At 39.4% G+C, this 27,983-nt stretch overlaps 1 protein-coding gene across 2 annotated transcripts; it reads left to right on the plus strand.

The window, feature by feature from the left end:
- The first annotated feature begins 269 nt into the window (after positions 1 to 269).
- Positions 270 to 27,936, plus strand: LOC139949696 (serine/threonine-protein kinase 3-like). 2 transcript variants are annotated; one of them, XM_071948179.1, is made up of 12 exons: positions 270 to 437; positions 6,286 to 6,366; positions 7,470 to 7,650; positions 8,436 to 8,498; positions 9,273 to 9,437; positions 10,575 to 10,742; positions 11,469 to 11,606; positions 12,760 to 12,891; positions 17,283 to 17,309; positions 19,051 to 19,429; positions 20,375 to 20,673; positions 21,189 to 27,936. In XM_071948179.1, exons 1-12 carry the CDS (start codon positions 304 to 306, stop codon positions 21,345 to 21,347), a joined length of 1,926 nt encoding a protein of 641 aa, XP_071804280.1. In that variant the 5' UTR covers positions 270 to 303; the 3' UTR covers positions 21,348 to 27,936. The 2 variants fall into 2 exon arrangements, with proteins under 2 accessions (XP_071804280.1, XP_071804281.1); XM_071948180.1 differs by lacking the exon at positions 17,283 to 17,309.
- Positions 27,937 to 27,983: the final 47 nt, after the last annotated feature.

Below are 27,983 nucleotides of genomic sequence, written 5' to 3' on the forward strand. Positions count from 1 at the left end.
TTTTAATCAAGTAGGCCTAGTTAGTTATCAGTACTGATTATTGCGTAATCAAATCCCGCCTACAAAAGAGTACACCATTATTCTCTGGCGATTATATCATACACGTAGCATAATTATAATCATTTAATCCTATGGTTAACACAAAATACAGATAGAAAAAACTACAGAACACTGAAAGTACTCCAAACTTCCCAGCCGTTTCACCAGCCGACAGAAGAGGGCGTGATTTTTTTTATGAACTTTGACCTTTACATATGATGTCACCACAACCAGTTCTTTGCTGCTGTTCAGACGGCATTGCACATGAAATTAGACCGGCGATTTCCGCTTTATCGGCACTGGTTATTAACCCCACAAATTGCACAATTGATCTCCACTTATCATGATTTAACTTGGTTACTTTACAAAGCTGTTAAAATGACGTCGACGGGGGGAAGGTAAGCCAAAAAGCATTTGGATTTTGTTAGGAAGTTCCGTTATGACTTTTTTATTTTTATAAAATCAAATTGTGATTTATTTATTAATTTCTTCAATTTCAAACCAAAATATTCATGTAACTTTTGTTTGTCTTTGTAAATTGGTAGTTTGGTATCACTATGGTCATGGATGTAGATGGTCATTCACTGTATTCAATCATAACCATCATGGTTTTGTTCAATGTAAAGTTTTAATTTTTCATTCTACCATTGTTGTCTATTTTATTTTTAACATTCAATTTCAATTAATGTAGGGATTGTAGGCCTAATAACCTTTTGAACTTATCTAGACCCAGGTAACGGGGGCGCTGTGCTCCTTTTTTAAATTTGTCGTTATCGGTCGTACTAGAATGCTTAATGACAGATTAACAAAAGTATAGTGCCCCAGTTACTCACGGGGTCTAGAACTTATCAAGTTCAGTTGCGTTTTGTTGTTCTTAAATCAAACATGACTGAAAAATACACACACAAACATAGTGGCGATAACGTCAGGCCGGAAGGTTTACGAGATTCTCTCAAGCGGCAAATGACCAACACGCATAATTTCGACAGCTAGTCACCAGATTTGCCCCATTTTTAGCACTTTCAAAAATCATGACACAAATTCTATTATAAAAAAGGGTACAAACTTAATCCTCAATGTCAGAAAAAGGACAAAAACTTACCAGATCTCGGAGGGAATTCCCAGGTTTATATTTTGAACTTGTCGCATCGCTTTGTAAACGCTTTATTTTGTTGTTGGACTAAACCATTCTGTGAAAGGGGTGTTACAATATTGCAGTGCAGCAGCGCATACGCCCCATGCCAATGAGTGAACGGCGGGCAATGTAAACGGACAGCGCACACGCACTGCCTTGTAACACCCCTTTCACGTTATAACTAACACAAACACACCGTCAGTCAGGGGTCGAAATTGCCACTAGACTAGCCTGGGACTACCAGATTTACAGCCGGGCTACTCATTTTTCCATTTTGATAGCTCGACAGGCTTGTCAAAAAACAATGCAAAAATCATCATCACAAACCATAAATATAAATGAACTGTGCTATGGTGTATTGTAAAGTTTGTGCAGTGACTCAAGACATAATGTGTCTTTCGGGCTACCAAAATCTCATCAGGGCTACTAAAAATTCTTGGTTACTAGCCCTGCTGACTATCATGAAAATACACTTAATTTCGACCCCTGCCAGTTGTCTTGTATGTTAAATACTTGCCGAAATATGTGTATTCTGATTGTGCTACATAATGTGTAATAGATGCCGATTGATTTGGCAGGTTTGGTGCAATGGGATATTTCGAGGTCTGTGTTTGTATCTGTTGATGAGTTCAGTCGCATGAACAATTACATCCAATGGGCAGTCTTTTTGACAGCGTGGGGGCGCTCTTTAAACATACTTGTATCACTTTTGGGGGAATAGGCCTATTCATTCATACCCATTCATACTTAACACATTACCACCACAGACATCTAATCCATCAAGAACAATAAGACCATCATAGGAGTCTTTATAATCCCCCTCTAAAGCAACTTAAAACCCTGGCGCAACAAAAGTGACAAAATGCCTATTAAAACTGTGCAGGACGAATCGCGTATACCCCGGTTAATACCCCCGGAAGTGATAAAAATACTATTGCAAAGAGCGCCCTCACCAATTAAAATTACAGCGCATTCCATAGCAGTTTGGAGGTCATGCATTATTCTAAATCTGTGAGTGTTAATTTTGTTTAAAAGAGCAGGGGCTACGAGGCAATACTCCGTGATAAATGGCACCTTTAGGCTCTATTGTAAATTACGGTTGGAACTTTCTAGGGGCACCAAGGCAATGACCAGGGTCAGTTGTCGCCCCTATTGCTTCTGTGAACAAACAGGCCTGGGGTCGATTTCACAAAGAGTTGGGACTAGTCCTAAAAAGAGAATATCAAAAACGTACAGCCAGTCCTAAGTTAGGACTAGTAACTCGTCCTAACTCAAGATAAGACTAGTCCTAACTCTTTGTGAAATCGACCTCTGGTTATCAAACATTGTACATGTACCTGTAGAGAACTTATTCACCCTGATGTAGTCGCATTCTAGTTTGTATGCATTTACCAAACACCCAATATGTGATAGTGATTTGGATTTACTTTGGAATGCCAGTAAGCTGTGGTATGTCGATGCAGTACTTGTAACCAACACTCTGCGTACAGTAGAACAGGAGGCGATTTTGTTCAACTTAGATCAGATGTACACATGTACATGAAATTGAAGGTCTGCAGTTGGTACTCTGGCATTCAGGTACCCTGGTTTTAATGTGAATGCAAGCCTGTATGCTTCATTTTTTTCGAAAGGGAAGGGCACCAAGGCATTTTCTCCTTGGTAAAGGGCACCCTAATAGGAAATTGTAAATTTCTACTGGAGCATTTCAAGGGCACCAAGGCAATGACCAAGGGGCATGGAGGCAATTACCTCCGTTACTTGTGAATGCCATGTCAACATTGGTTCCATTCTCTTGGTTTCATTAGTTACATGTACCCGCAATTGACTGTGAACATTATTTCACTGGAACATTTCAGACACACAGACACCACAACCAAACTTTCAACAATCCCTTGATGACAATTTTCCCCAAATACATTAAAAAAAAAGACTTTTAGCCTATCAAAAATAAATAGAAAACAATGCTTGTGTTCACTCATGTCTTTTTTTTGTGGCAAACTGAAACTAGAAACGATACAATGAGTGTCACTTTGGATACATTGAACTGGTTTGTTTATTATGAAAAAGCCTTCAGAGCACCACGCCCGGTAGCTCGGGGCTGTATACTCCCCATGGAGCTGAGAAAGATATTAAAAAGGGATGATATCGGCCCAACATGCCCAATGTTTTTTGTGTGAAATGCGCTATATAAGATGTTGTTATTATCATTATTATGAAATGCAATATAGTTTTGTATATAAACCAATCTTTTTCAAAACATCAACTCTGAGTACTACCTGTATCACATTAAAACCAAATGATACATGTACGTTTAAGTTGGAAACTACCGTTTGTTTGAAGGAAAGTTGCAGAGAATTGTCGGTGCAAATAAAAGTGTGACCCAAGTTTCTAAGATAGACGCCATGCCAATGTGTACAGCATTGCTTCAAATTCTAAATTGACAGCGTGCCATGACGGTTGTGGGTGTGGCTTGGAAATTGGAATCCTTTACATGCTGATCATCCATCTTGGGCTACTGTTTTACGTTCCATATTTACGACAAGGTTGAGTAGTATAAGCGTTTTCGTTATTGGTAAGACACTGCCCTAGAATGGCAAGGGTCGTGGGTTCGAATCCCACCTTATAGTAATTATGCCTGTGATATTTTTTTCACAGGACTCGGGGAAAGTACATGTACTGAGTATACAGTGCTTTTAACACACATCGATGTATGGGTAAAAACAAAACTAATATTCTTTATCCCCTTGCAAATTTAACATCTTTTATAGCTTTCTTTATGTTTTAACTTTATGGTGTCACAAATCTAAGATATGGTTAGTCTCTCTAGCTATACTCTATATTTGATTTGGAAGTAAAAACAAAACTCAATACGTAATCTTGCCTTAATTTATTTTTGGGGATTTAGGAGACATACGCCTTTTGGCGATAGTTATTTTTTTATACTTTTATGCTCTCCTGGGCACCCCACTGTTGTTTTTCATTTGTTTTCTTAAATATTTTTAATGTCATGTGCTTGTAAATGTGATTGCCCGAATAAATATTATTATTATTATTATTTTTATCAATCTGATTGTGAGTTTACAATGTATGCATGCCTGCAATGTGGTATCCAGTGTACAGAATCATGTCTTTGAACAATAGACACATGTGATGTCACACGCTCAAAAAGCCCTCTCACTGGGGTCAAAAGCGCCCTCACTGGGGTCAAAAAGCGCCCTCACTTAGGTGAAAGGAGGCCAATGATTGGACGACAGCTGTTCTTTGTGCGTGAAAACTGTGCGCGTCAGTGTAGCGTTTTGCGTTATGCAAATAAAACCAAAGGGTTTTATACACAATTTACTCTGCCACAATACCTGCACTCTGTGGTGAGTGGTGGGGGGATAGCGGGAACAAAGAATCCAAAGACAACGCTTAGGGGTTTTTTGGGGGGACGGGGCTACATGTGTGTAATTTGTGCATTTTTTAAATCCCATTTGGTTGGGGGAGGGTTTTGAGTAGCAGGGCCAACCCCCCCCCCCCCACCCCTGCTACCCTATGGTTTCAATGCCACTGACTGCACTCCATTAAAAACATAAGCACTCTGTACGTAAATATGGCATTGGTATTCATTTCATTTTGCAATAATACCAAAATCAAAAAGGTTGAACAACTATCCTGTCTTGACCTATGATATTCGAGACTTACATTATTTCAATATTTGCCCTGAAGAAAGTGCACGTCAGGGTCCCTAGCATGGATGATGAGTTTTCCATATTGGTGTATTCTAAGCATTGGAATGTTGGAATTTTAACTTATAATTGGCTGAATCCACCCTTTAATTCTCGTCATGCTTAAATGGTTTCTCAAGACTTGACCTCTTCAACTCTGCCTTAAAGGTACTGGACACTGTTGGTAATTACTCAAAATAATTGTTAAAAACTTACTTGGTAACGAGCAATGGAGAGCTGTTGATAGTATAAAGCATTGGGGGAAACGGCTCCCTCTGAAGTAACGTAGATTTTGAGAAAGAAGTCATTTCTCAGTTAAATATTTGAATTTATTTCGAGACCTCACGCGTAAGGTCGTCCGATCCAGGGCAACGTGTTCCTTTAATTGGTTCAAAATGGTTGATCAAATTACATACGTGTATGTATGGAAAAAGTTATGAAAGTAGGAAGGCTTTTTTAAACAAACAACCTGGACATTACAAGGAATAAAGTTGAACATGAATAACAATGTTCAACTGTAAATATTTTGTTTTGCCTATTTTAAATTACTACACTTCATCATGATTGACAGTTGAGTTCTAACTGGTCCATCCATCATCATGTGCCAGGTGCTGTTTTGATTAGTCTTGTAGGATATGTTAAAAACGTAATGCTAATTTTGGTCGAGTAACTTGTCCTAACTTGAGATTAAGAGTAGTCTTAACTCTTAATGAAATCCACCCCAGGTCTCAGGGTGTCGTGGCCGAGTGGATAAGAACACCGAACTCAAGCTCTGGTGCTTCTGTTCAGCAGAGTGTGGGTTTGAATCCCGGTCGTGACACTTGTGTCCCTGAGCAAGACACTTAACTATAATTGCTTCTCTCCACCCAGGGGTAAATGGGTACCTGCGAGGGCAGAGATGGTTCTTGTGATTGATTTAGCCGAGTAGCGCATATTAATGTTGCACAAGGCTGAGATGGTTTCAGAAGTGATTTAAGGCCCAGTGACCAGGGGTAATAATGTGAGGCGCTTTGGGATGCCCTCCGGGTGTGAAAAGCGCTATATAAAAAACGGGTTATAATTATTATTATTACTTCAAAAATGTAATACCTTACAGGAAATTACTGAATGTTGAAGTACCTTGAGCATCAATGAGTGACAGGCTCTACACCGTATGAGCGCTATTCAAGTCGCACATTCTCTCATTTTGCTCCACACACCTGGAATGCACTCTCCACCTCAATCAGGAAATCTGACTCTCTTGGAACATTTAAGAAGTGTATGAAACATTATCTGTATCCTATATAATGCGCTGCGTTCTTGACGTACGTAGTGGCGCTATACAAATGCCATGTATGTACATGTATGTATGCTTTATAAGAAGCCACTTTTATCTAACAATGCTTTATTTTGTTTGTTTTGCAGTCAGCTGAAGAGACTGAGTGAGGAGAGTCTGACCAGACAGCCAGAGGAAGTCTTTGACGTCTTGGAGAAACTTGGAGAAGGGTAAATATGTATACAGCTACCATGGCTACATGAATCTCAAACAGACAGGGTTTCAAAATGTTTACCTCAAATCAATGAATCTGAATCTGAGTCCCTTTTCGAAACGACGGCTTTTCGGCTTTGGATTCAGCTTCACGCTCCGTCCTCTCGTCTGAAGCCCTGAGTGTCTATACACAGAGCACGCGCAATATTGTCAAAACAAACGCGGAGCCAAGCTAGCCTGAAGCCGAATCCAAAGCCGAAGCCGTTGTTTCGAAAAGAGCCGTAATCTTAATTATGTAGTCGGCAAAGCATCCTAATGGAAACATCACACCAACTTTTTGTAGAGAAAACAATGAAGAAATTGAAGTTTTAGAAATGGGGGGAAAACCCCTCTGGGGAAAACCCATGCAGTCAGGTACGTGTAGGGATTAAAGCATGACATGCAATCCACATGCAAGGCTCCAGTCCGGGCCTAGCCTTTAATCAAGGCGCTCGCGGTGACGGCAACCTTAGATATCACGCACAAAAAAAGACCAGCGCGAGCGGCAAAGCCGCGAAGCGCCTTTAGCAACTCGTTTATCTAATTAGTTATTCATACATGCACCTTGTGTGTGTTGCCCTCAGCACGTGATTTTTTAGTGCACCATTATGTGTGTGTTGGTCATGGGGCATGCACGCGGTGAGTCATCTTTAATATAGCGTCTTCTTATTGGCTAACAACTCATCACGCTCATGCATTATGCATTACATTTCTCCCATCATAATCTGTGGGAAAATTAAAGAAAAACACAAGGCCCCAAAACGAGTTGCTAAAGGCGCTTCCAGGCTCCGCCGGTCTTTTTTCGTGCGTGATATTTAGGGGCGTGCTTGACATGTTGGGGTGCTGTGTGCGCCTTGACTAAACGCTAGTCCGGGCCTGAACCGGGGTCCATTACACATGAAACCACTGAGCCAACCTACTGCCTTTAATGTGTTTCAGAGCTTTTCTGTAGACTCCTGAGGGAGCTGAGAAAGATTACAGAAATGTACAATGACCAGGGCACTAATGTGAAGTGCATTGACACAAGGATGTAAAGTGTGCATGTAAGAACTAGACTACTACTACTACTACTTTCTTACAGATCCTATGGCAGTGTCTTCAAGGCAATGCACAAGGAGTCTGGCCAGGTATTGGCCATCAAGCAGGTCCCTGTAGATACAGACCTCCAAGAGATCATCAAGGAGATCTCTATCATGCAGCAGTGTGACAGTCCTTATGTCGTCAAATACTACGGCAGTTACTTCAAGAATACAGACTTATGGGTGAGTGGATTGTACCCCCTCCCAGATACCGTTCTTTCTGGTTTACAGCTTTCCTCAGGCTTGTGAGCTGCAGTGATCAAAGCCTGGTTCATACTTCATGTGAATGCTTCGTGCCAAGGGAATTTGACGTCACAGCTCTGTTTTTGCTGCAAATGTTTAGAAAGAGTTGAGCAAAGCTCTACTTATCTGAATTGATCATTGTGATTTTGTGATGTCAAAACTACGGTTTTTCCCCAGAACCACCACTACTCAGTTACACATGGTGCTAGCACAAAACCTCACCTGATTGTACTCTCAACGTGCACAATTTCAAATCCAACTTAAAATGTTTGAGGATTTGTATTATTCATCAAAACAATCTACTTTGTCCACAATGATACTTTTGGTTTTGTTCCCAATGTAGTTTTTTTTTACAACCTCTGTGGCAAAGATAATTGAAATTACAGATACCTCTCAGATTTCCCTTCTAAATCCTCTGTTTAAGTACACTTTTATAATTTAAGTTTTCTAAAATCATGACTTGATGTTTCTCTTAAAAAAATTTAAGGTTACGTTTTACCTTATGTCAATCTGTTTAAAATGCTGTTTTGAAATCCGTCTTCCTTACTATGATGAAGACAATCAGAGCTCATTGATCGAAACGTTGAGTTGTTACACTGCAGGTTCTTCTCTGAACCACCACAGCTCTTAAAAGATTTAGTTATATGCTGTCTGTTTTGATTGAGTGATGACGGTTGTTATTTTATTGTTAATACTATAGAAATGTTTTCTGTTATTGGTTGTAGATTGTAATGGAATATTGTGGAGCTGGATCAGTGTCTGATATCATGAGAAGACGTAGTAAGACGGTGAGTTTAGTGATCAGGGTCAGATAGACTGCCACCAATACTCTTTTTATATCCTGACTTTGTTGTTTCTGCATGTTATTAAGGGAATTAAAGAGTAGTGACTCGGTCTTGACTATTCGTTTCAAACTGGCAGGGTCGTGGTCGTGCAATAAAGGACCGAGCCAAGTGCGAGGTCCTTTATTGCTTGGCCACGACCCTCTTTTATTCCCATTTATAAATGCCCTTTATGGCTTCTCATGGTTTCTCCAACAGCCAGTTTCAAACAAGGTGAATTCAAGCCATTGGACACTTTCGGAACAGATATTGTTTTTAAAGAGATTTGTAAATAATTTACAGGGTTTACAGAAGGTAATGGTGAAAGACCTTCTTGAAATATTATTCCATGAAATGCTTTACTTTTTGAGAAAACATTAAAACAATATCAATTCTCGAATTACGGATCTGTTTTAAACACATGTCATGACACGGCGAAACGTGCAGAAACAAGGGTTGGTTTTCCCGTTATTTTCTCCCGACTCCGATGACCAATTGAGCCTAAATTTTCACAGGTTTGTTATTTTATATACAAGTTGTGATACACAAAGTGTGGGCCTTGGGCAATACTGTTTACCGAAAGTGTCCAATGGCTTTAAAGGGGAGTATAATCATGTACATAACACTCTGTGGCCATGGAGTATATGGGTAAAACCAAAATTAATATTCTTTATCTCAATGCAAATTTAACATCTATTAAAGAGTGTAAGGTATTTTTCTTGTCCCTGTTTCTTCCTGCAGCTGACGGAAGACGAGGTCGCCACAATTCTGCAGTCAACATTAAAGGGTTTAGAGTATCTTCACTTCATGCGTAAGATTCACAGAGACATCAAGGCTGGGAACATCTTGCTGAATAATGATGGTTTTGCTAAGCTGGCTGACTTTGGAGTCGCTGGTCAACTCACGGTAAAGAGCTCAGGATTCCTCTGTCAATGACAGGAGGCGGTTCACATTTTTTATTACGGAGGGTTTTGATTTATGCTCCACCCGCAAAACAAGCCAAAGGGGCATAAAGTGCAGGACTTGCAATCACAAGGTTTTGGGTTTGAATCCCCCAGCTAACCGCTGATTTCACAATGACTAGAATAAATATTGTCGCCTAGTGACTGAATCAGAACTTCTTGATTTGTGCAGTTCATAATTATAGACGCTAAACCAATGTTTGTATGATGAGAGATTGGCTGTTGCCAGCTTGGCGTTTATATCCCCCTGTGGGAGTTTGTCGAGTTCCCTTGACAGAAGATCATCTTAACAAACAAACAACAAACAAGTGTTTGCCATGCTCTTTTGTGCTTGCGTGCGTAAGTGTGTGTTTTAATACTACATAGTATGAAAAGTGAGAACAAAAGAAGTCCATCTGAGGAACTTGATGCACTATGTGGACTTACACACGTCCACACAGTGTTATTTACAGTGTTGACGAAAAGAATTGACCTAAAGTGTACAGGACAAAGGAATGTCCACACAGTGGCATATCAACTCCAAACTTGATGTGTGGATCGGTCTTGGGATCCCCACAGAAGCCTGGAGTTTTTGGACCCCCTCCCATGCCTACTACAAATGTCAAGGTTATTATGGCTAAAACAAAAGAAATGCTGTCCAAGCCTTAACTTTAGAAGGTCTTGGCGAATCCATTGAATGTGCAAATGCTCAGAACAACAAAAACAATGGAACTATACCTGGAGAGTCTACTGTCGTGTACCAAAGTCTCCCATTAGATCAATGTGAAGTGTGTGCATGTTGATACTGGTGCGTATTGCAGTTTTGGTGGCCTAAACATTGTAAGAAAAAGACTTGAGGTTGATGTTTTACCAGCCAATGATGCTTTCAAATTAGACCCTGTAGATCCTCATGATTACATTTTTGCATGCATGCGGCAAAGAAAAAGTATCAGTAAATGCGTAGAAACGTTTTGGTGTCATCAATATTTGGCATGCATGCGGCAAAGCAAATGTATCAGTAAATGAGTAGAAACAATATTTGGCAAATCCAACTTTATCAAATGATATTTTCTTGATGACTTTACCCCTACTCCCACTACAGGACACGATGGCTAAACGCAATACAGTCATCGGTACTCCGTTTTGGATGGCGCCTGAGGTGATCCAGGAGATTGGTTATGACTGTAAAGCAGATATCTGGTCGTTAGGAATCACAGCATTAGAGATGTGTGAAGGGAAACCCCCCTATGCTGAAATACATCCCATGAGGGTAAGAAGTGGGCCAAGAGGATAGAAGGGATTGGAGATAATTAATCCAAAGACAGGGGAAAACCATGATGGGTGTCATGGCTGAGTGGTCTATTGTGGTGGGCTCAGGTTTGATTCCTAGCCAGGGCCCAATTTCATGGCTCTGCTTACCGCCAAATTCTGCGCTTACAATCATTATTCCCCGCTTACGTGCAAGCGCCGATTTTTTGCGCTAGCCTTGTACATGTAAGTGTAGAATGCCTAGTAAGGTGGAGTACGCATGTGCAGAAGCCAAGATTCGCCGCTAACCCGTGAAATACGCTTGCCGTAAGCACAGAACTCCCTGCTTACGTAAGCGCCGATTCTGTGCTAAAGGTAAGCAGAGCCATGAAATTCTGTATTTAGGATTTGAATTTCATTGATTTGTTTGTTTTCTAACGATGGCGGCACCACTTATTATAGTAATTGAGTAATCGTAATGAAGCAGCAGAAAGCTACAAATGTGCTGCAGAAAGAAATAGGGTTTCTTTCCTTCCAAAAAGGCATCTGAAAGCACACAAACTTGTTCAGAACTGTGTTTTTTCTTTCATTGTTGCCTTGCAATTTCGAAGACCAATTGAGTCCAAATGTTCACAGATTTGTAATTCTGTGCATTACTGTATGCTGGGATACAACAAGTGAGGGTCACTTACCCGTGTCTTTAAGTTTCAATCTTAAAGCTGATTTTATGTATTTTATCATTCTGCAGGCGATCTTCATGATTCCCACGAAACCCCCTCCTACATTCAGTGACCCTGAGGTCTTTTCAGCAGAGCTGATTGATTTCACCTCCAAGTGCCTCGTCAAGAATCCCGAGGAAAGAGCAACTGCTACGGACCTCTTACAGGTAAGAAACACTTAACCAGCGTGTGAACAGGACAATAACAACAACAACAACAATAACAACAAAATGGTTTCTGTTTTTTGGTTCCCATTTCACATAGCCCGAACCATTTCACATAGCAACTGTACTACTTGAGTGTGATTTACCTGGGCCCAATTTCATGAAGCTGCTAAGCAGACAAATTCGCTTAGCACGATATTTCTTCCTTGATTAAAACAGGCTTACCAATCAACTGTTATATTTGTTGAATACTGCTTGTTACTGGTATTCAGCTGTTGTTTGCTTATCCTGAAAATCACTCAGAAATTCAGTTGGTAATCCTGTTTTAATCATGGAATAAAATGTGGGGTTGTGGGTTCAAATTCCTCTGCCTGTTTCGAAAAGCACCGAGTAAACAGTGCTATTAACATCTGTGTATGGTCAAACCAAAATATTATTCTGAATTACTATGTCTTATATGTACTCTATAGACCCATTGCATATGACGTCACACTCTCAAAAAGGAGGCAGATCATTGGACAATAGCTGTTCTCTGTGCGTAAAAAACGTGCGCGGGACCTCAACGTACCTGTAGCAGTTCGCGTTATGCAAGGGGGAGCTATTGATTTCTTACACAATACAGAACTCGCATCCGAACAATGCGCGTAATTTTGGGTGTCAACTCTCTTTCGTGTATGTTTGTATACGATTTTGACACCCAAAATGACACCCAGGATAGGCATATATGTGAGGACGCTGCGCATATTGCAAGGGGTCTATAGTCTGAGGATTTCAAATGTAAGCTGTAACTTGTGACTAAGCAAATCATTGAACAAAACTTCATACACTTCTAACTCGGAAATGGCTTCATTTCATGGCTTCACCACAGCAAATGCACAGGGCACCACGGCAATACACCGATCCATTAGGCTCCGCCCACGGCGCACCTGTGAGCAAGAACACGTGAGCCTATCCAATGCCATCCTGCACAACTCTGCCGCGCCCGCCAAGCATACGCGCACGCATGTCGGACCTTGTATTGTCGGACTTTTGGTTGTGCAATGGGTTGTGATTGGTCTATACGCAATGGGGCGGAGCTTAATGGATCGGTCTATTGCTGTGGGTACCGTGGGTAAACTCAAGGCCTTAGATCTAATTCATTGTCTTTCTCTTGTAGCACCCATTCATCAAGAATGCAAAGCCAGTGACGATACTCCGGGAGATGATTAATGAGGCAAATGAGAACCGGGAGAAGGAGAAGCTAAGATTACAAGCCCAGGACGGAGAAGATGATGAAGATGCAGCCTCGGTTAGTATCCTCTTCAAATTCAATTCATTCAAAACCCTCCGCCCCTAATCCTATATCCCTTAATCCCATGTCATCTTTGTCTCACACCTTCTCTTTGTGGATGTTGAAGATGCAGCTTCGATTAGTATCCTCTTCAAATTCACTTCAATTCCTTCAAAACCCTCCTCCCCTGATCCTATATTACCCTTAATCTCATCCCATCATAATCCCACATCCTCCTCACGAAGATGATGAAGATGTTGCCTTGGTTAGTATCCTCTTCAAATTCTGAAAATTTGTTTTGACAAAAATGGAAAAACTCTTCACAAATACGATTTGAAAAGATGATAATTACCAGATATTTATGAATTATTCTTGGGATTCATTTCATCATTTAACAACCCTCTGGCGAATATAGGACTATATACCAGAAGTAGAAAATATCCTATTATAGGGAATTCCTTCCTGAAGCCTATTTTCTTTGATTGTTCAATAAGGCACCGAGGAATTAAAATGTTTTCAATGCAAGTGAAAAGTCACCATGAATAATATCTGACCCAAGTTATTAGCATAGACCCAAAGGAGATCGTTTTTTAAGATGAGAACCAGTGAAAGTACTGCTTGACTCAGGCCTTGAATTACACGTAGGCCACATGGCCTCCATTGCCCCTGGTGTTGGCCTTGGTGCCCCTCAAAAGTTTCCCTTTGACATTAAGATTTTCCAATGGAAGTGCCCTTTGCAAAATAAAAATGGCCTTGCCCTTTCAACATGTTCAAAAATGAAATTCCAGGCCTGCATGACTTGCAAGCTTGCTGGTCCAAGCAGCTTGTGATTCTGTGACAGAAAAAGGTTTTTGGGGGTTGAACAAAGAATTGACTAGCGTGGGACGAAAACAAGAACAGAAAAAGCTGTTGCAAACTGCTTCCAAACCAAATTGCCTGTGGAGTAAATTTGCAACATTTGTTATCGACTCGGCTTTTCAACCAATGCTGTTGGATATAAGTTGTGAGAATGCAGAATTCATTTGCAGCTCGGCATTTTGAGAGTCTGTTTCATTGTCATAACGCTTTCCAGACCTTTGATTCGTCAGAATCTTTTCTGATTTCAGGATGTTCTCATTCATTTTCTTTTGCCTTCAAAACTTCTTGAAAGACATGAACCGATCATCAAAGATTGAAAGAATTGGCGCTTCTTATGTCCAGACCTGTAGTTTTTGTGTGTGGTGATATAAATATCCTCATCTCTGCAGTCTTGCGAAACTTCTTATACCTTGGATGTTTTGTCTTGGTAGCCAGGTGTTTTTTTTAGTTGACAGACTTGGTGCATTACAAATAACCAATACTATAGTTTTAACAATGTCTATTAAATGTTTAGGGTTTTAGTATGTTAACATTTGATGATTTGTCATGCTCGTTTCTATGTCTTTTCTATCGTTGTTGATGCTTGACGCTTTTCCCTTCCTTTGTCCTTCTTTTATCTTGGTCTGGTTTATCTAAAAAGGCATTTGTGAAAGGTGATGATCACGATATGTACACTATTGTGGTAAGGCAATGATAGAAGCATGCTTATTCGGCATTACATTGCACCGTGTTCACTAGACCTTACACACATGGCATCACTGCAGTAGAGCGCCCTCAGGGCTGCTCATTGGCCCATTGTGCGTGTCGCAAATACTTTGGTACACATTTTCCAATGTTTCATTACCTCAATGTTTTACCTATAAGATGGTGATCCAATACTCTGCGGTAGTAGAATATAATATAGCGAGACAGTTCTCTAAAGAACAAACTCTATCTGGCATGTACATGTAGATACACAATGATGTTACCGCAAACCAAAAATACATTGATACTTAAACTGTGAGTTATATGAACCACATAAGACTGCCGGACTTGTCCAATCCAGCTTCAAATTTGAGCCCTGTACTGTATGGACCGTTCCAGCTTTCCACTAAGCTCCGCCCACCGCGCACGTGAGCAAGAAACGTGTACGAACACTCCCAAAGACATTCTGCACGATTCTGACGCGCGTGCCAAATATACGCGCACGCATGACCGAGTTTGTCCGACCACAATCATTGCTGTGATTGGTCAAATGGGTGAACGCGCACAGTTTGATTGATAGGCCGGATCGGTCCATGAAGCTACCAATCAGCCCCAGGCCTGTCATGCCTGTGTGCTTCTTTTTTGAAAGGGCAAGGGCGCCAAGGGATTTTCTCCTTAGTTTAAGTTTAGACTTTACACTTGCATTATACAAATCTCCTTGGTAAAGGGAACCCTAAGAGCAAATTGAAAATTTTCTACTTGAGCATTTCAAGGGCACCAAGGCAATGACCAGGGGGTAGGAGGCAATAGCCTTCAGTGTCTCCGTGAAGTATTGGGCCTGCACCCCTAACTCCCCGAAGTTGTAAACTTCTACTTGAGCATTTCAAGGGCACCAAGGCAATGACAAAGTGGCATGGAGGCAATTGCCTTCAGTGTCTCCGTGAAGTATCGGGCCTAACTCCCCGAAGTCTAACTCCCCAAATTTCTATTGGGAAATCTTTAAGCATAAAAAAAGCTGCCAGCTTCATGTAAAATATACTTCAAAGGCGATAAGATTTTGATGGTCTTTTGTGGAGAGGATATATGAAATTAATAACTTCATAGGTTCAGAAATTACAAACTGAATGTTTTGTTTTGTTCTGCATACATGTATGAATCATCATTGTTTTGAACAATAATTTGGCATTATTTGATTGCACTTGTCACACGAATGCCGTCGGTTACTTCTGCCAATTTCTTTTTATTTCCATATGCAAATCAGATGATAATTATGCAAATTCATGCAATTTTTTATGTTTTCCTGGTGTAAAGACCCCCATTTATGATTTTAAGATATGATTTGCATAAATAATGTTGTTGCCGGCACTTATGTTATTGTTATCAATGAGCATGATGATGTATCTGGAATACAGTAATGTTACATGTGCCAAAGTATCAAGGCTTTGTAATTTTGCCCTGCACAAAATTTAGTTTTCATGAAACCTCTTTATGCATGTGAAATGTGAGGTCAATATTTATTTGTTCACGTATGGCAGACATGTTCTACATTGTTTTATAGTAGACCTTTTTGCATTCAAACTTGTAGCTGTGAGGCCATGTATTAATGGAATCATAATAGTGGCTACGTATATAGCGCTGAAATCCGTCACTCAATGATGGTCATGGCACTCCAACAAAATAGTTTATACTACAAGGTATGTGAAGCTACATTTTGAAGTATGACATCCTTTTCCTCCCTATAGCACCATGTAATGGTTTACAAGGTGCTGTGGCGCAATATGCAGCCAATCAAACCACGAACACCGGGGCGAGCCCCTTCTCTTTATGATAAATGCACTGGGTTCTTTTATTTGCATTACCTGGGGTGGATTTCACAAAGAGTATCTTGAGTTAGGACCAGTAACTCGTCCTAACTAAGGACTATCCATGCAGTTTGTATATCTCCTAGGACTAGTTCTCAGTTAGGACTAGTCCTAACTTTTTGTGAAATCGACCCCTGGTTACGTTACACCTCCAATCCGAAGTACGCAGCAGTAATGGTTAAGTGTCTTGCTTAAGGACACAAGTGTCATGACCGGGACTCAAACCCACACTCTACTTAACAGAAACACCACAGCTTGAGTCCAGTGTTCTTACCCACTCGACCACAACATTGTACGTACTGTTGAAGGTACTTGCTCAAGGTGCTTAGGCATAAATGTCTTCATGCTCGTGAAGGTTGTTGAATGGAACACATCAGTGTACTGCATCTTCTGGAAAGTTGGAAAGAACTAGCTGCATCCCTTAAGGAACAGGGGTGGATTTCACAAAGAGTTAAGACTAGTCTTATCTTGAGTTAGGATGAATTACTTGTTCTTACTTAGGACTAGCCATATGTTTTGTATATCTCTTAGGACTAGTCCTAAGTTAGGACTAGTCCTAACTCTTTGTGAAATTGACCCCTGACACGTTTGGTAATTTGGTATCATAGAAACTTACTTGGTAACAAGCAGGATAGATGGTATAAAACATTGTGAGAAATCACTCCCTCTAAAGTATTTGAGTTATGGAGAAAGAGATAATTTCTACTTAAAAGATTTGAACCTGAGAAAGACTTCAGGCCTGAAGCTTTTCTCAAGCATCTGAAAGCACACAAATTTGTGCAACAAGGGTGTTGTTTCTTTTGTTATTTTCTTGCAACTACAATGACCGATTGAGCCCAAATTTTCACAGGTTTGTTATTCTATACACATGTTGGAACACACCAAGTGAGAAGACTGGTCTTTGACAATTACCAATAGTGTCCAGTGCCTTTAAGACAAGACATATCTTTATATAATTTGACTGTGTATCACACGTTGCTCATTTTGCTCCTCTATTGCAAACAGGAAGAAGACGAGGTTGACGGTAGAGTGGTAAGCTGATGTCACATGACTGTCACATGACATTCACTGCATGAACCAAATCCCACCTTGGTTTAAGTTGATATAATTTTTGACCATTTTCTCCACCATGTTTTAACCATGTACAACCAGTTTGTAAAGCATGATCTTTCCTTTATGATGAAACCACTGCTGGGGTGTATGGGTAAAAACCAAAAATGAATATTTTTGATCCCCGATGCAAAATTAACATCTCTTATGTCGTTGCGGTACCTGCTGCCAAAACATAGGATGCGAACTGCCTCTAGCTACCGGGCAACCTCAGTAGTCTAGTTGGTAAGACACTGCTCTAGAATTGCAAGGGTCTTGGGTTCAAATCCCACCCGAGTAATTTGCCTGTGATATTTTTCTTGAGAATTTCCATCCTGACACCTTTTATTTTCACTTTTTTGTTTAGATCTTGTCTCCAAAAGGTTCCTAAAATTAACCCTACAATCCATATTTCCATCATTTGTTGTGATTCGTCATCAGCTTTAAAGGAACACGTTGCCTTGGATCGGTCGAGTTGGTCTTTGAAAAGCGTTTGTAACCGTTTGTTATAAAATCGACATGGTTAGAAAGATGTTAAAGTATAATACAATGGTCCACACAAACATGCCTCGAAATTGCACAGTTTTCCTTTTACCTCGTCGACTAACACGGTCGGCCATTTATGAAATGGCCGACCGTGTTAGTTCGCAAAGTAAAAGGAAAACCACGCAATTTCGAGGCAAATTTGTGTGGATCATTGTATTCTACTTTTAAAACATCTTTCCAACCATATGCATTTTATAAAAAACTGTTACAAACACTTTTTAAAGACCAACTCGACTGATCCAAGGCAACGTGTTCCTTTACTAATGGAGTACATTTGTTTTCTATGATTTGGGGTTTAACAAATGGAACAAATTTGCAGAGTTGAATTTAAATGGTGTTTATGTTTGTTTCTTTGTTTTTGTTAGCGGTTTTGTTTTAAATTTGCTAAAAAAACTGCAACCTTGCATGTAGAAAGCCAACTAGAGAAGTGTACTGTATTGGTATCATGTAAATACATGTATATCCCAGTGTTGCATACTCAGAGGGAATTCGTTTGTTAACATCTAAAGTTAAGCGTACATGTATTAAGTTACTTTTCTTTTATTTTATTTTTTTTATTATTTACTGGCATGCTATGATTTCTGTTAAAAACCAATATTAAAGGAAAATGGGATTCGATATTGCTGTTAAACTTTAAATCCTTTACACATGCCTGGAATAACACTGATGCTATGGCCTCCTTTGCCTCCCACATCAAATCTTCTTATTTTCTATTCATCGTGTTAGTTTTTAGGTGTGAAGTTTTTACCCTGAAAGTACACGTTTGGTAATTACACAAAACAAATGTTATCTTAAAAACTGACTCGGTAACGAGCATTGGAGAGCTGTTGATAGTATAAAACATTGTGAGAAACAGCTCCCTCTGAAGTAGCGTAGATTTTGAGAAAGAGGTAATTTCTCACTAAATATTAAAGACTTCTAGCTAGAAGCCTTTTTTCCTATCTGAAAGCACACAAATTCGTCTAACAAGGGTGTTATTTCTCTCATCATTTTCTCTTCGATGACTGATTGAGCTCAAATTTTCATAGGCTTGTTATTTATGCTTATGTTGGGATACACCAAGTGAGAAGACTGGTCTTGGACAATAGCCAAAGGTGTACCTTCCCTTTAAATTTTCATTCTTTATTTGATCATTTAGGATGATGACGACATCGTTGACAGTGGTACCATGGTAGCAAGAGGTAGATCATCCGGCTCATCAGCGACGGCTCTCGCCAGCGACAAAGACACCTCACAAACAGACTCAGACACTATGATCCTTCACAATAGCGGGTCCGATCATGATAGCGGTACAATGATAGAGCATGATAGTGGAACGATGATCCAGCACGATAGCGGGACGATGGTTGAACATGATAGCGGGACCATGGTGGAACATGATAGCGGAACCATGATCATGCATGAAGACTCGGGGACTATGATATCACATGGGGATCATGACGGACTGGGTGAGAATGATATGGGGACGATGGTCATCAATAAAGATGAAGACATCAATGGTGACTCAACAATGAAGAGTGAGTGTTTTTAGTTTTAATCTAGTGCCTTTCTCAAACCTTGGCCTAAGCCCGGTTCATACTTCCTGCGAATGCAAATGCGAAGCGAATGTTGACGTCACAAAATTCGCAACGAATATTTGCAGCAGTGCAGCTCTGCTCAACTCACTTGCGAATACCACTGCGAAAAGATAGTTTTGACGTCAAATTGGCTTTGCATTCGCATGAAGTATGAACCAGGTTTTAGGCTCCTTCCCGGGCTTAGGCTCTGCACGCTGCGTAAACCAGGCATGCAACTCTTCCGCGTTTCTGCGGAATTCACATGCCTGTGATATTTTTTTACAGGACTAGGGGAAAGTACTGAGTATACAGTGCTAACACACATCGGTGTATGGGTAAAAACCCAAATTAAGTAATTTTCCGTGAATTTGATTTTGAGACCTCAGATTTAGAATTTGAGGTCTCCAAATCAAGCATCTGAAAGAACACAACCTCGTGTGACAAGGGTGTTTTTTCTGTCATTATTATCTCGCAACTTCGACGACCAATTGAGCTCAGATTTTCACAGGTTTGTTATTTTATGCATAAGTTGAGACACACCAAGTGAAAAGACTGGTCTTTGACAATTACCAATAGTGTCCAGGGTCTTTAATACACGCAGGTGAAAATGCAAGTACTTTGATGGATTCCATTTCATATGAAATTTGTTTTCACACGGTCACATAGTATTTAACAAGGTATTTAGTATTTGACTAAAAGTTAAATCCTCTATTAGTAGAACGCTCATAATATAGATGTGAGCAATTACAACTTGATGTAAAAACAACAACAAAAAATCAAAATTTAAAAGATTAAAAAACACAATTTGTACTACCTCCCTAGTTTATTTTTAAAATTTTGTATTACCTTCCCACTCACTTATGCGCTACGTTTTTCTTTCTACTTTTTTTAATGATGAAACTGTAGGAATAAACACTGACTCGGCAAACCAGAACTACCGGCCACTCTTCATGGATCACTTCGACCGTCAGCTCGAGGCCAAGCAAGGGAAAGCAGCATCTGCGGATCAACAACAGCAGCTTCAACAACACCCTCTACAAACACCTCAACTCTTACCACCAGCGCCACCCTTCACTCAGCAGCAACAAGAACAAGAGAAACTAGCACAGCAACAACGACGACAGCAAACCCCACCCCAACAAAGGCAAATCACACCCACGAGATCGGAGCTTAGTCGACCATTTCATGATATGGATTTTGATTTTGTAAGTACCCCTGTGTCCCCCTCTCTGATGATTATCCAACCAGGCACACAAAAATGCTAAACACTGAATAACCTTGCTTAGCAGAAAAATGGCTGGTCTGATTGTTAGACTGCTACCAATTTAGAAAAGTGGCTTCATTGTTAAACTGCTACCACAGGATTCAAACTGCCTCTAGCTACCGGGCAATGTTTGTAGTCTTGGTAAGTTATTGCTCTGGAATTGCAACCGTCAGAAGCTCCAATCTTACCCGAGATGCCTATAATTTGTTTTTCACAGAACTTGGGAAAGTACTGGGGGAGAAGCTCCAATCTTACCCGAGATGCCTATAATTTGTTTTTCACAGAACTTGGGAAAGTACTGAGTATACAGTGCTAACACACATCGGTGTATGGGTAAAACCAAAATTAATATTCTTTATCCCTGATACAAATTTAACATCTATAATAAACTGTTAAATTGTTCTTGTGATACTTTTGATTATCGATATATTTTGAATTCCTTTTTCCATACTGCAGTTAAAGAAGTTAAGTTACGACGATCTGCAAGGCAGACTACAGGCCTTAGACCCCCAGATGGAGCAAGAAATTGAAGAACTCAGAAAGCGGTATCAGGAAAAGCGAAGACCAATCATCGAAGCTATGGATGTCAAACGGAAAAGACAACAAAACTTTTAGTTCTCTTGATATATTTTGTAAAGTATAAAAGACTGAAAATGTATAGAATATGAAGATAGAGAAGCGGAAGTTTGTAAACTGTGGAGCTGGATTGAAATTGTGAGAATGCAAGCAAGCTACGGCCAGGTTCACGCGAGGACTATCGTTGACCATAGTTTGACTAACATTGCTGAACTTTGTTTAGTTGGACTACTCTAGTTGAGTATTTTGAACCAACCTACCAGGCATGGCCGCATCGCTGGTTACCAATAGCTGTGTTTGTGTAGCACAGAGTGGACCAGTTATAACAAAATAATAGCGTGCCTTAAGTCGACAGTCGTGTTGATGACATGACACTACAGTTGTTTGCGCTACAACTTCTGTGCGCATTCCCAACGTACGTCACTAAGCAACTCATCATTTACCATTGATCCTTGCGCGAACTTGACCTTTATTGAAGGAACACAGCATCCATGTTGGGTTCCTGGTCCACAGTCCACAGACCATTCAATGATGTCATGATCAAGAAGGCACCAGTCTGCCTGGGCACCAAGCCTCATGTTGATGGAAGTGAGTCGCATACTTTGTATGAAGGAACCCAAGAACACCAGCCTCGCTATCATGGGCAGCGCGCTGTATGGATACCTCTCGCCACTAACCCTCGGTAGGAAAACACTAAAAGTCAACGCTGATTGGATAACCAAGAGTGACTATTTTTGCAGCGCTTGTCGAGCGCTTAGTACGCGAGTGTACAAATGCACGTATTTCGGTGCAATACATTTCAAATGTATCATGTTTTATGTGGTCACCCTTAAGTGTATACAGTTAGATGTATAACAAGATCAAAAAAGAATGCGAGGGGACCAGTTGCTCCATGACTTGATGCGTCTTTTGACAGCAACTCTGGGAAGTCTCATAACACAGAATGGATCAATCAAAGGACTATTTGAAATATCCAATATGGTTGGATATTTTAAAGTCGTACTTCAAGGGGGCTAAGATTGAGCAAAGCATTCTAGGAAAGAAAAGAAATGGGCGTGTCGAGATTGTACAATGAGGTTGCCAAGAAGACTACTCTGTGAGTTGACTGGAAAATCTCTTCAGAAGTCTTCAAACTCTAAAAAAAAAAGTAACACCATTTTCAGACAGGCGCACCAGAGTCACGCCGAACCAAATAGATTAGGAGCGACCCTATGTCGACCACAAATAAATTTTGGTTTCAGACATGCGAACTTAATATAACATTAATATTGTACTCTGCACATGACAAGATCGACGTCTGAAACCAAGTTGCTCCGGAGTCGTTCCGAAGGACCGCAACAGTCAATCTTTCGACTTCTAGCGCATTCAGTCGCCTCTAACTGTTTCAGACGTCGTACTTTTCATGTACTGAATTCAGAATTTGGAGCGCCTGTCTGAAACGGGTGTAAGTTCTTGCTGGATAACTCAAAACTGTGGTGATCAGGTTTCGAATCCATAGCTTAGCTGAATGAACAAGTGGTGTAAATGAGTTAAACAAAATGATCATTTCTATTAAGTTTGATTTTCTGGAATATTTACAGTTTTTGCCATAAAAAGATCAGGACTTACTTTTAGTTGACACAATTTTAAATGATTAGTTTTTATGTTGAAATATTAAGGATGGATAGGTTTATTTTATTTATAGATACTATGATTAGTCTAATGTTGTAAGATGAAGTTAATCTGTATATTATTTTGCTTTGGTTTAAAGGCAGTGGACACTATTGGTAATTGTCAAAGACTAGCCTTCACAGTTGGTGTATCTCAGCATATGCATAAAATAACAAAGCTGTGAAAATTTGAGCTCAATCGGTCTTCGAACTTGTGAGATAATAATGAAAGAAAAAACACCATTGTCACACGAAGTTGTGTGCACTTAGATGGTTGATTTCGAGACCTCAAGTTCTAAACTTGAGGTCACGAAATCAAATTCGTGGAAAATTACTTCTTTTTCAAAAACTATGGCGCTTCAGAGGGGGCCCTTTCTCACAATGTTTTATACCATCAACCTCTCCCCATTACTCTTCACCAAGAAAGGTTTTATGCAAAGAATTGTTTTCAGTAATTACCAACAGTGTCCACTGCCTTTAAAGGCAGGGTATACTTTTGGTAATTGTCCAAGACCAGTATCTTCCCTTGGTGTATCCCAACATATGCATAAAATAACAAACCTTTAAAACTTTGGGCGCAATTGTTCATCAATGTGCAAAAAAATAATGAAAGAAACACACCATTGCTGCATAAAATTGTGTGCTTTCAGATGCCTGAGAAAAACTTCATGCCTGAAACCTTATTTAGATTCTAATATTGGGGTGAAAAACTACCTCTTACTCTAAAACTACATTACTTTTAAGGGGTTGGTTCTAACAGTGTTTTTAAATATCAACAGCTCTCCAATGCTCTTATATTTACCAAGTTAGTTTTGTTGGTCATTATCTTATGAACTGGAGTAATTGGCAAAAACTACCCTGCCTTTAAAGCCCAAATACACTCTAATCGTTATAGACGATGTGACCTCTGACGTCACTCGAAAACCATAACATGCCACCGGGGAAAACCTTTGTGTTTTGGCATCCAGCTAGAAAGTACACCCAATCTTACCATGACTACGATAGTGTTTTGTCAACAGAGGGTGGTTTGAATGTAAACAAAGATCACATCGATTTGCAAAGGTCTTTCGACAGGAGAGGGGGATAAAGTAGGCTTGATTCAAGTCTGAGATCGCGAAGATTATCTGCACAGCTTCTCCCCACCTGCAGATTGCTATCACACACTCTATTTCTCTTCATGATCCACAAGAGGGCGCTATTTCTAGCAAATATCATCTTTGAAAAGCATGCGGCCAACATTGGTAGTTGTGCAAGACCAGTATCCACACTTTGTGTGACTCGACATAATTATATGTGACATACATGAAATGACAGACTTGTGATCATTTAAAGATGCTATGTCAGATTTGTGGCCCCAAACATTACAAAATAGATTTTTTTTTAGTGAATGGTATTTCAATTAGTATCACCTGCTCTAACGAAAACAAGTTTAACTTTTACTTTTAATGGTCAGGAACCATGACAAAAATTTAAAACGTTTCTTATAAAACACATAAGAATTTGTCACGTGATATATTGTCGGGATCCCGACAATTTTGAGCACTTTATTTCACTGCTACTAATAATTAGCACTTTTTCGAGCAAAATGAAAGCTTGTAACTTTCTCGACCCCCATCAAAATACCTATTGAATTTTAAATCAAAATGTTGGGGTCAAATCGGCCAAAAATTTGAAATAGCATCTTTAAACTCAATTGTTCACAGTGCCAAGAAAATAGCAAGATTTTTGATATGTCAAGAACGTGCTTATTATTTTTGTTGCTATCAATAATCAATAGAGAACAAAAAGATCATAGCGGCATTATAAAGTTCTGGTCATGACAGTAAAGTTTGTGTCAAACTGGCCTTAAACAGGTTCATGGACAATCCTCGGTTTTAAAAAGGAAAATAAATACAATCAAGCAACAACAAAAAGAAAGATTGAGTAAGATGACAATTCTTTTTGAAACGGTGAAACTACTTTATGTTTGAAATTGGGAATCGTAGAAGTCTGTGAAAAAAATTGATGCACCGTAGTGTCATTACTGGTAGTGTGTATTTGGGCTGTAAAAGCTGACATATGATTTAGTTTGTTTTTAGTTTTAAGTTTATCATGCATGGTGTGTGAAAAGAGTGACTTAAAACATTTGTTGCCAGAATTGTAAAATTAGATTATTATTTGTAAGATATGATGGTGATTTTAAAACTGTAGGGTGTATTGGAGAAGGTTTTGAATTAATCAAGCCCACCCCAAAACGCAATCAAACCTTACTCAAAGGTGCCTAGAATATTCCAACTGTATATCTTTGTTCAGGCATTCTTTTAAAGGCACTGGACACCTTTGGTAATTGTCAAAGACCAGTATTCTCACTTGGTGTATACCAAAATATGCATAAAATAACAAACCTGTGAAAATTTGGGCTCAATTGGTCATCGAAGTTGCAAGAGAATAAGAGAAAAGAACCCTTGTTGCACAACTTTGTGTGTTTTCAGATGCATCATAAAGGCTTCAGCTGAAGTCTTTTATTATTTGAGTGAGAAATAATTGCTTTCTCAAAAATTACGTTACTTCAGAGGGAGCCGTTTCTCACAATTATACCATCAACAGCTCTCCATTGCTTGTTACTATTAAAGTAAGTTTTTGTGCTAACAATTATTTTGAGTAATTTTCCACGAAATTGATTTTGAGACCTCAGATTAAAAATTTGAGGTCTCGAAATCAAGCATCTGAAAGCACACGACTTTGTGTGACAAGGGTGTTTATTCTTTCATTATTATCTTGCAACTTGGACGACCGATTGAGCTCAAATGTTTTGTTATTTTATGCATATGTTGAGATACATCGAGTGAGAAGACTGGTCTTTGACAATTACCAACAGTGTCCAGTGTCTTTAATACAAGGTACTGCAATGCATTCAGTCAAACATAAATGATTGATGACACTTTTTGAGTAGGGGCCTGCATAAAAAAAAAAAACCTTTGGGGTACATAAAATAGATTATACTTGTATGACCTTGGCACTGAAATAGTTAAAGCCATTGGACCCTTTCGGTAAACAGTATTTTCCAAGGCCCACACTTTGTGTTTCACAACTTCTATATATATAAAATAACAAACCTGTGGAAATTTAAGCTCAATCGGTCATCGGAGTCAGGAGAAAATAACGGGGAAACCCATCCTTGTATTCGCACGTTTCGCTGTGTCATGACATGTGTTTAAAATAAATCCGTCATTCTCGCTAACGAGAATCGATTTTGTTTTACTGTTTTCTCAAAAAGTTAAGCATTTCATGGACTAATATTTCAAGAGAAGTCTTTCACCACTACCTTCTGTAAACCCTGTAAGTTATTTGTAAATCTGTGAACTTTTATTTTTTTTTCTGTACCGAAAGGGTCCAATGGCTTTAAGGGTTGTATCTAGCCTTAGTTTGCAAAAGTCACCTTTTCTGTTGTTGACTTCTTTGTACTCTTGTTGTTGAAGCAATAAGTAACTAGTAATTTTAAAACTACATTACATTATCAGCAGCATTAGCCGTGCTTCTGTAAACGGAAAGCACAGACATTTTTCCAGCGTCACTGAGACAAAATACCTATTTTTGGACACTTTTATGAAGCTATTTTAGCAAAAGGTGTTGCATAATCTTCAGAGCACACAATTACGGAAAAACACGGATACTTTTGGCTTGAATATCGTTTCTCGTCAGCAAATTATGAGGCAATCCTTGCAAAATAAGACTTGAAGGAAAGGCATACATTTGGTCATAACTCTGAAAATGAGTGGTAATTAAAACTTACTTTGTTAGAAGTACAGGGGTGGATTTCACAAAGGTAGTCCTAACTTAGGACTAGTCCTAGGCAATGCTAAGAGATAGGACTGGTCCTAAGTTAGGATGAGTTACTGGTCCTAACTTAGGACCAGTCCTATCTCTTAGCATTGCCTAGGACTATCTTTGTGAAATCCACCCCAGCAGCTTTTGAAAATATAAAGCACTTTGAGAATCATTTTACTTTGAAGCAATGTGGTTATGGAAAAAAATACCGGTTTTAATCCCCTAAATTTGAATCTGGGAAGCGTAACTGACAGTAGCGAGTAGTGGACTGTGTATTCTAATTACAAATTATTTTTAATCGCTCCGGATTTTTGGCGAAACTTTTTGGCGAAAATTTTCACAGGTTAGTTTGTTAGGATTAAAACAATCAAACAGTTCAAAAAACCAAAGAACCAAATTGGAACCAGAGGTTCAGTTTGATGGCAGACTGCTTGGCCACAATATGCTACATGGTTTTAAAATCAACACTTTTTAAAGAGCCAATAAAGGATGATCTCAATATTTCAACTATTACCTTTTTATGGCCAAAAAGTTATCGTAGATACCGGTTAATTTTACTCTCAAAATTTGCATTTAGTAATAAATAACTCGAGTCAAAAATGCACCCGGCCGCGGGGCTTTTTCAGCCGAGAGTCAAAAACGGCTTATCTATTATAATGACCCCTTGATGCCAGTGACGATATTCCCCTAATTGGGTTTGAACACAATTCTCCCGCTTTGGCAAACTGAGGGCGCTATTTCCCACATCAAATAGCCGCCACTGACGTCACGATTCCTCTGTTGTGCAGGTTTGTTTGACCCCGCGTTTTTCAGAAATTTGTCTTGTAGCGTTCTGGAGAAAAACCCATTTTTACCATGTTTAACGTGAGGTAAGAGACTCATTACATTTTTTGTATGTTTCCTATGGACTCCAGCTATTAGAAAACTGTAATATCTATATATTTGAGATCATCCTTTATTGGCTGTTTAAGCACATATTTTACCATCTTAAAGGTGCAGCGTCCCAAACCTTGTAAAAGTTTCGCTTGACTTTTGTAGGAACCTTGGCATGTAATTAGAGTAATTTGTGTACAGGTTGTAAATAATGGAAAAGGTATTAACATAGACTATTTTTCTTATGAAAAGAATTTTAATATTGTCATGTGAGATTAAAATACCTTGAGATTCAAATGTCCGTAACATTTCCAAACTGGTGTCGCATCTTGACAAGTCTTGTTTT

This window comes from Asterias amurensis, chromosome 17 (genome assembly GCF_032118995.1).
Source record: "Asterias amurensis chromosome 17, ASM3211899v1".
In the NCBI taxonomy this organism is placed as follows: Eukaryota; Metazoa; Echinodermata; class Asteroidea; order Forcipulatida; family Asteriidae; genus Asterias; species Asterias amurensis.